At 35.2% G+C, this 10,362-nt stretch overlaps 1 protein-coding gene across 1 annotated transcript; it reads right to left on the bottom strand.

Annotated features, from left to right (window-relative positions):
* Positions 1-462: 462 nt before the first annotated feature.
* Positions 463-8,275, bottom strand: LOC135156208 (SH3 and PX domain-containing protein 2A-like). Its single transcript, XM_064107898.1, has 4 exons — positions 8,200-8,275; positions 7,452-7,576; positions 3,044-3,178; positions 463-1,997 (listed from the first exon to the last, which is right to left on the bottom strand). The coding sequence occupies exons 1-4, from the start codon at positions 8,273-8,275 to the stop codon at positions 1,341-1,343; spliced, it is 993 nt and encodes a 330-aa protein (XP_063963968.1). The 3' UTR covers positions 463-1,340.
* Between the last annotated feature and the right edge of the window lie 2,087 nt (positions 8,276-10,362).

Here is a 10,362-nt window from a genome sequence, read left to right as displayed (position 1 = left end):
TGTTCATAGTCGGATTTGGGACAAATCTTTTAAATTTTTCAATAGACTGCAGGGATATCCAATCCATGGCTTTTTTTTTTCCTTCAGCAAGAAATCTATTCATACACATGTACATATAGTGCTACACTCGACCCAGGTGAGGTGAATGGGAACGTAGCAGGAATAATTCCTTGATTGCATTGAGTGTTGCTGATGAAGCGACAGTTTGAGCTGAAGCTGTGGTTATAGTTGTGTTTGTGTATCCTCTAAAAAAGTGCTATATTAATCAAGCTATTACTGATATTACTATCTCTTTAATAAATTAATTTTGTAGTTAAATTTATTTTGTCTGATTTCGTAGTCAATTTCAGGGAAAGAGGGATACTCTGAAGGCCCAGAAGTAGAAACTATTCTGTCAAAAGCAGCTCTGGAATCAAAGAGAAAAAAGGTTCTAATGTTAGCTTTATTTGGTATGTGGGTACGTCGTGGTCTAGTGGTTGAGACTCTCATCTTTCAATCTGAGGGAGATGGGTTTGATTCCCAGCAATGGCATGCTTTCCTTCAGCAAGAAATTTACCAACATTGTGCTGCACTCAACCCAGGGGAGGTAATTATGTAGCAGCAGGAAGTAATTCCTCAAAAAGCTGTGAGTGCGGAATAGGTAGACTAGCTTAGCCGGGATAATATAGCGGTGCCTTGAGCACCTAACAACGTGGATATGTGTGATACAAATCCTACATTACTTTTATTTATTTAAGAGTCATTACAATCTGTTCGATTTGTTAATATATTTTGGGTGTTTTCTATATTCAACATATATGTTCTAGTAAAATATACATGTATAATTCTAACTCCATGTTATCAAATTATCGTGATGTATATATTAACATTCTGTGCTACCGCTTTCCATCACAAAAATTCCATACATGTTTTCCAACCAAATGTTTGCAACGGACTATACACACACACCTTTAGACCTCTTATAACAAAAAATATATATGTGAAAGCACCCTTTGATAAAGAATGTACAATATAAAATTGCAAATAAGTACTGTTAATGATGATGCATAAATTCTATACTTCTTTTATTTTTTATAAATCTATTTGAGTGTAAAAATAGAAACATGATAGAGAAGAAAATAGTTTCAAGATCTGATCTAAAACTACGATGTGGAAAAATATATTAATAGTGTTCAACCCATTGCAGAAAGCGCAAGTTCCTAATGTGCGCATTTCATTGGTTGACAGTTAGTCGCAGTGATTTTAAACTTTAATTTGCAATGGGAGATGTTTCAGCGCTCATACCACAGAAGAATGTTTAATAAGTGCAAATGTATAAGAGTTTTTAGTAGTTGTTGGTCTTAAAGTTTTTCTAAGAAAGTATTTGGTGCCCATCCTTCGGTTGCTCCTATCCTGACCAACCACCAACCACTATCATCCTTCTTGATCACCTCCACCTTCTGCCCTTCCTCAAAGCTAAGTCCATCATTCTCATCATTCACATAGCTACTCGTGGTGATGTAAGCCGCATCTCTGTTGCAGAATGCTTGGGGCGTTGGTTTGGGGAGCTTGGGAGCAAGGCCCGGCCTCGTGGGAACAGGCGGAGACGACGACGATTCCCCAACGGAAGACCTTTCAAACTGTTTCTTGAGGGCGGCCATCATATCGCCACCAGAGCCCCCGCTTCCTCTTCGAACCTCGTCCAACCTGCCACTGTTTGTGTTTGGATTTCGATTGAACAACGGGCTGTTGGACCGGTCAACGGGAGGCGGGATGGATTTCTTAGTCACCGGCTTGAAAGCTCCGGTACCCCCGCTTCCGAAGGTTGGTCTAGCTGGAAGCGCTGGAGGGGCATTTCTATCCTCTCCCGTCTCTTCGTCAAGATTACTTAAAGAAGACTTTCCATTAAATCTGCCACTGGTAGTCACTTCACGCTTTTCAATGTAGTTGGACGGTACCCACCCTTCTTCTCCATTGATTTTTGCGTACCACCAACCACCATCATTCTCTTCCAAAACCTGGAAAAATGAGGAAGAAACAAGAGCAAAATAAGAATAGCCAAATAAGATTGAAGCATTGACTCACCATTGAAAAAGAAATTGTGCTCAGGAGTAACTTTTGTCTGAGAATTTCTGTATGAGCAGAGACTTTCTCTCTTTTTTTTCCCTGTGCATTTGCCCAATGATTTTTTTTTATAAATTCCGCAAGAACACCATAGAAAGGATTCCAATCTGTGTATTGTAATTGCTGCATGCCAAAGTGCAAAGAATGATTTATGAAAAATGTGACCAATATGTCAGAAATATATTACAAATGTGTTTTCAAAGGGCAGGCCCTTAAATTTTGATATTTTTTTAGGGCAAGGCCACATTTCTATCTGGCACAGTTTTATATTCAAAACAATGGGGGAAAACATAGGAAATTTCCACATCCAATAGGTGTATTAAGACGCCTCAAAGTTTATCAGTTCAAGGTATTTTCTGATCGGAAAATTTACCCTTATTGCAAAAAAATAGAAAGGCTGTTTGCGAAAAATAGAGCTAATTACGAAATGCTTTATTGGAGGAAGAAGTAAATAATTTAGCAAGCAAAAGGATAAAGACTAGATTATTGATGAAAACATTTACAAACTAAAGTCTGATAATCAAGTAAATACACCATGAATAGAAATTGAAAATAGATTATCTTATCACTACCACATAACAAAAACATGTCCAGAATTCATATAAGTGGGACACATGTAATAATTGTAGATTAGCAGAAATCTTTAGGATAATAAAACCTCAAGGATATCTATTCATACAATTTTAGGCAGGAAAGATCTGTTTTCTGTTAAGAATATATAGATGGATATCTAATCCAGTGAAAATATTAACCTACAACTTTATAATAAAATAACGAGAAGAGGAGAGTTGAAAGAATTGCCGCTTCCGTGTGTGGTTTGCTTCAAAAAAAGAAATTTCCTTCCCTGCAGCAAGTACAAGGCTTGAGGCGATTAGAAAGCTTTTACTGATCTATTTACATATAGATATTTTTTTTAATAAAAAATCTCTTCAATAATCACCTCTAGCTTCTGGTCTGCATCGAATGATAAGCTTCCTTCGCCTGCAGCACCGTGGAAGCTTGCCGTAGTGTAGTGTTCCACAACTTTCTTGAGTCTAGGTTTTGTCTGTCGTACTCCACCCCTCCGAACAGATTTCTGAGAGAGACACACGTAAATACATTAGAAAAACTAGCTACAATGGCGGAAAACAAGACCCGCAAAATCTGTGGTTGTATTTGTATTCATTTATTTTTCAAATACAAAATAAAAACAATAAATGCGCCTAGGAATGTTTATAGAACAATACAAACAAAAATGCATAACAAAATGTCAGAGCAAAGAGGAACAAAGATTGTAAAATTGGAACAGCACCCATCCATCCAGTCCAGCTACACCCATGGATGTCACTGTTCTTCCTAGCCGTGGAAATGCTTCAGGGCAGTTGGACAAAATATTGAAAGGGGTGTCTAAGTTCAGAATAGATCGGATCCACAGATTAAGAGCACAAAGCTCAACAATATGTCTTCTTAGTGAGACAAATCGCTTTAAATTAAAAACATGCATCATACACTCAGAATCTCTCTCTCAAAAAAGATCTATGTGGACAAGCGTATATGGCATCGCAATGATTTCATTACAATGTCAGACTTTCATGTTGCATGATTTCATGCCTGGGCTTGTACGGGCAATGGTTAAAACACCTGTTTTGAGCTTGTATTCATGTATGAAATGTTTATGAACGACGCTTAACCAACAAACATACGTGTAGAAACTGTATGCAATCTCACGAGTGATCATTCAGGACAGATGCAACAAAACATTCATAGACGTAAACTCATGCACAACAAAAATAAATAATAATAATAATAAACAGCACGTTAAATACAATGCTTTCTAAAGGCTGCATACAACATGTACATCTATTAGCACGGTCACCCTGATCGGAGCATACAAGGAATTCCTTTCTACTGGGTAGTGGGTACCCATTTACTACACCTGGGTGGTGAGTGGCAAATGTAGATAAACGCCTTGCCAAAGGACGCAAGTGCTGTGGTGGCTCAAACCCCCAGACCTTGTGTTTCAAAGACCAGAGACTTATCCATTGAGCAAAAACACCTCTACATGAACATGTGAATAAATAGATTGATCAAGAACATAAATTATATGAAATTACCACAATTACTACTAGCTTTAATGCAAAAATATACAATACCATGATACAGAGAATCTTTTGAAAATTTAGTTTAATAAAATCTTAGGGAACAGATGGAATGGCTTATCAATGAAATTTAGATAAACAGATGAGTTCAGCTTTTCAAATTAATAACTGAACAGAGCATTTTGAACTTAATAAATGTATATATACAGTATATACATGTACTGTATATAAAAATGCAAAGTGCAGCTTCAAACAATAGGCCTAATTCTAATCCTTTTATTAAAGTGGACCTGTGCACAGTACTGTGTATGCATCACTCATTGTACTGGAAGGTCTTTAGTGCTACTGATGATATACAGCCCTTATGACCTTCTTACAGAGATCTGATGGGATAGTAATGTACTGAACCTTAGGCAATTACTTTTTCCATAATTACTCTAATATAAAGGCAAGGGAAACAAGTTCACTTTGCAAGGCAGATTTACAGCTGTTGAAGGAGAAGTTCACCCTGACAAAAAGTTTATCATAAAAATGTCATCATCATAAAAAATTGTGGAAAACATTGGTGAAGGTTTGAGGAAAATCCATCAAAGAATAAATTTTTTTTTATTAGAATATCAATTTTTCGGGTTTGTGACGTCATATGCGAGCGGCTTCCCAAATTAGTGTCATGAAAATCATTGAAATGTCATTTTCTCAAAAAATTGAAAGGGGTAATTTTTTAACCTTCAGTATATCAACAGACATATCATTTTACATCTGCTCCTGAATGAAAAAAAAATGAACCATTAAAATATTAAAATAAGTGCATTTTCTAGATGGGGCAGCTGCTGGCATATGATGTTACAAATAAAAAATCTAAAGATTTTTTAAATATTTTGATGGATTTTCCTCCAACCTTCACCAATATTTTTCATAATTTTTTTGGGGGGTACATGTACAATATTTTTACATCAAACCTTTTTTCAGGGTTAACATCCCTTTTGAAGGCAAGTCCACCAAATATTGGAGCTGATTCCAATGAATAGAGAATAAAATAACTGAAAAAAACCCAGCAAACTTGGGTGTAAAATAATACTAATTGTGTGTAAAATAATTCCATTTGTGTGTAAAATAATACCATTTGTTAGCATATTGTACTACATGACAGTATGGAAATGACGGAACTGATGATGTCACGCCAGGCATTTAATATTCATTTTTAAGGGCAAGGCCTGGTTTGGTTTTTGAAGGCACTTTGGACATTTCTTCCACAAAAAAAATGCATTGAAGTTCACTGTTGGATAAATTCTTTGTCAAAAGTTTTTCATAATCATATAAATTTTACATGAAAAATCACTAACACTTGTTTTCATTTTGAACACGAATACTTGTAATCTTTTAGATTTTGTTTATCATTTACAAATCCCATAATCCAGGGTTGGAAAAGGTGACAAGCTAAACAAAAAAAAGAAAAGAGAAAAAAAAAGGTCTTCACCAAAAATTTAAGGTCATTTCGTCCACGGAAAATTTGACAAGAACGGCTAATTCACATTACAAATTTTGCAAGGGCCAGATGTGCATCCCCCCCCCCCCCCCCCGATGCCATAATCTGAAACAGTATATCTCAGGGCAAAATTGTAATCTTTCTCCTACATTTTGCAAAATTATCTTCAAATGTACACTAGAGAAATTTTGGATCAATTGGGCCAATAAAACTAAATACCGGTAGTCACACTAAACTTTCATGTATGCTTAATGCTTTTAACCAACCGAATGTCCAATCTACTATGCCTAAGTTTTATTGCAAACAGGAAGACCTCAGTGGTCAAAGAATTCTTTCATACTGAATACCAAGTATTTTCTTTACAATATTGATGTCATAAACAAGCAATTCGCCCAATTCCCCCAAACAAACAATACCTGTACCTCTCTTGAAAATTGCATGTTTTATTTACAGGGTGCCTTGTGGGGGCCACGTCAATTTCCAATAAATCCTTTTATACCCTCCTTCCAATTCCCATAATTGCATGTTATCCGTTTCTTACACAACACCCATAATTTCCTTTATATTCTTCACAAGTGGAACGCTTCAGGCAGTTTCGCCTGTATCATGCATTTCGAGTAGCAGTGCTGACTTTGACATCTAATACATAAGATGGATAATTCATTAAAAAAAGAGAAGAAAAAAACCAGTCACTTGATAATAAAATTGTCAGTTCGTTGACCTTGATTTAGAAACTTGTACTTTACTTCATATCATTTTTGATATCCCATATAAGTTTCATTTAATGCGATTAAATATTTTCAAAATAATGAACAATATATCAATTCTTATCCAATTTTATTGTAAATATATAAAATTATGTATATTCAAAATTTTAAATATTCAAAACCTAAGCTATCAATTTGTTCCATTCATGAGAAAAATGGCCTATTTCAAGGTGTAAAAATTCCCATCATTTAAAAAAGAAACAATTTCTTTAAACATGTCTTAAAAAAACAACTTTGTTTCAAAATGGGCTGAAAGGACGGTTCACGACGCTTGCATGAAAAATAAAAGAAAACCCACATATATATATCTAAAATGTGGATTCACTTTGAAGAAATGAGGAGGTCCATCTTGGGCTATACAAAAATATATACAACTTTGAGATGATCACACAAGATTGAACAGGCAATGCACTGGAGGGAAGTGACCCCCGTGCAACACAGAACTAAATGATCAACATCATCAGAGAAACTAGAGGGAATAAAAAAAACAATCAAGCCAACCAACAGACGAACCAGGAACATGAAAACAATCCAGGCAACAGACAAACAATTCAAGCAATACAAGTAAAACAATCCAGGCAACAACAGAGGAACATTTCATGAATCAAATTGTGATTTTTGTCATAACTGTTATGAGCTACTCGAATCCTTGCATCCGATTGGCTCACAACGCATCAGTTAATGAAAGTCACTAATATGCTTTTCACACTGCAAATATTTTCCTTAACCCCGGGAAATTGGTGGGGCTAAGGGGGGGTCTTAGCTTTGTTAAGGCGTTAACCCCGAATAAGCAAATAGTATGGGGTTAAGGAAGACCGTGTGAAACCGAAAAAGATATAAGTATGGGGTTAATGGATAGTCCGGGGTTAAGGATAGTATGGGTTTAAGAAAATGCAGTGTGAAAAGCATATAAATATTTGCTTCATGAAACACTCTCCTGGAAAAAAAAAAAAAAAAACAGGCATGCAGACAAATAATAGAGAGCATACTATTAAAAAAAAAAACATTCCTATCCACCTCACAACCACAGCTCTTTGTTCTTCTTAGTCTCCTTAAAACAGACCTGATTGAAGCTTCATCATCGCTATCAGTATCCTGAAGGGAAAAAATTTGTTTTTCACGAAAACTATTTTCAAGAAGTACTTATTGGAAATTTTTTTGAATATCACAATAATGACTACAACAGTTGCAAATACATTACTTTCACAAGGAAGTAAGGCATCTATGTTCATTACCAGGTACCTTGGAGAGGATGTTAAGCTGTAGGTCCTCTGGCTCTTGACTAAGAAGCGTCCATCCTTTCTTAGAGGTCAGGTAAAAGAACCACCACTGACAAATATTGATTCTACAACTAGGCCAACTAACACTGCAACATACATTGTATTACCCTTTTCCTACTTAACAAAATTTTTTTTTCAGGCAAAAGACCATTTTGGCCTGCAACAATGCAGGGACTACAGAACCCCCCCCCCCCCACTGTTTTTAATAAGTTTATAGAAAAATGTAGAAATACCATCTTATGATTTTTATTTGCATTGGATACCCCCCCCCCCCCCCCCCCCTCTCCACCATTCCACTGTCCCTGAAAATGTACCTGGGATGAGGAGTTCACATTTACAAGTTTAATAGGGCAGGCCAAAATCTTCTCATAATTGTATTTTTAAAAAATCATAACAATTTGGGGTCACTTAAAACATCTGTTGCATCCGCATATGCAGACATGTATGAGTGACCTTTAAATTTGGGCCAGTAAAATGCTTCATACCGTTTCTTTCAAATCTATGCTTGGTTTGGCCCTGGTTGGGATTAAACCACTTCACTGGCAAGCTAAAAGCTTTCATATCTTTCTTTATTTTGACTGAAATGAAAAAAATCACCTTTCACAAATTTTGAGTGGGTGATCTAAGTAACAACCCATTTCCTTAAGTCTTGCTTCCATTTTGAAACCCATAAAATTAACTTATGACACTGTCATCAATTTTCAATTAACTACGGTGTATTTGCAGTATTGAATTGGCTGTCTTGTTTTGAAGTTTTCCCCATATAAAAGATGAAAAAATAATACCTCACTGTCATTGCTTTAAGTTATTGTCACTGACACTTTCATCAATTATTAATTTATAGAAAATCAAAAGGGGCCTAAGCTTTCGATCCTAGCAGAATCTTCGTCGGAGGCAAAATGACAAACATATAAAGTGGAACAACCATGTTTATAAATAAGGTCAAATATCAGCCTTCACTGTATATCACATTTGCACAAATAACTTGTTTGTAATTGTATGCAAAAAACCATTGGCATCTCTAGGCTGTATTCTGATAGTTTTATCTGGAAATACATTGGAAAATAATTGCCCTTAAGAGAAAATCAATTACTCTTAATTATAACTATCAATAAAAAGTTCATTCAAAATACATGGGATATATTATACATGTCCTTTTAAATGGAAAGGAAATTTCCTCAAAATAAATTAACTGACAGTGTAATCATACACATGTATTGAATTGAATATTTGACCTACATGGAACGGGAATTAAAGATGAAATCTTATAAATTTTGTAGAATCAATTAAATATCTTGACGGACATGCGGGTGATAAAGAGTTTAAATAGGTGCATCTCCTCCCCCCCCCGAAAGAAATGAAAAGAAAATACTTCTGATATAAATGCAGGAGGACATGTGAATATAAGAATGGTGCAAGCCCATGATAGTTAACTTTGAGTATATCAAGAAAAACACGATGATTTTTTTGTATGTCCGATGAGCATTTTGGTAAGATTCTCAATCATTTTTGGCCCTTTTAAATAAACTTCTCAGATAGATATCTACAGTAGTCGAATATTTCTATTATAGATCATAAATTCATCAAAAATTATATAAGGTCTGATTACAAATTAATTCATCACAATGCCTCTTTTACTGTCCTTGGATATCTTTGTGCCTTTTTAAATAAAAAAAAATCACATTTGTGCTATGATAAGAATGTGCCCTCTTGAAAAGCAGCTTTTCCCTTCTATTGAAATTGATAGTCTGCTACTGCATTTGTTGCTTTTCTTTGCAAAATCACACAGTTGACGATCGGCAAGGCTAAATGCAGATTCAGTTGAAGGAAAATAATTGACACAAATCATTATACATTCTTCGTTTTTTTCAGAAAGATCACTGCATATCTCTAAAATCTGCAACGCTCAAATGCAAATCTCCAGAGGAAATCTCGGATCATACATATCTAATGCCTCCACACAACGATGCTCCTGACACAGAGAAGAGAAATTCAAACAATTTCAAAACTCCCACATCATTAGAATCTTAACATGTCAGAAGGTAACAGAAACTGATTGAGGATTGGGAAATAATAAAAAAAAATATATATATATATAAAAGAGGCAAAGTGGTAATGCATTGTACTTAGTTCCAACAGAGTTTATTTTGAAGTCCAAATTTTCGACGTAAAACACACGTCTTCTTCAGGGAAAGCCCACAATCCTTTAATCTTACCCCATCACAATAAAGCTGACTGTGAGCTTTGTTGTATCCCTGAAGAAGACGTGTGTTTTACGTCGAAAATTTGGACTTCAAAATAAACTGTTGGAACTAAGTACAATGCATTACCACTTTGCCTCTTTTATCTCATCTATGTCCAACACGCGGAATGTAATATCGTTATATATATATATATGTAATAATCACAAAAGGTTTAGTAAATGCCGTGGAAATAAAATCGTAGATTTTAATAGCAGACTATTTCTATTTTATATATACATTCCACCAACCTAAAAAACATTTGGTTTCACACCTGGGGCAAGATTAATGGATGGTAAATAAACTTTCAAATTATTCATATATCATTACTTTTTTAAAGCAAAAACTTTGAAACATGCCCTTGTTGTTTTCATGAAATTTAAATTGGAAGGGTGGCTTCATCTGTAA

This window comes from Lytechinus pictus, chromosome 12 (assembly GCF_037042905.1).
Source record: "Lytechinus pictus isolate F3 Inbred chromosome 12, Lp3.0, whole genome shotgun sequence".
Taxonomy (NCBI): domain Eukaryota; kingdom Metazoa; phylum Echinodermata; class Echinoidea; order Temnopleuroida; family Toxopneustidae; genus Lytechinus; species Lytechinus pictus.
Note: the sequence above shows the minus strand (reverse complement) of the source record. Positions and strands in the feature narration are given on the sequence as shown.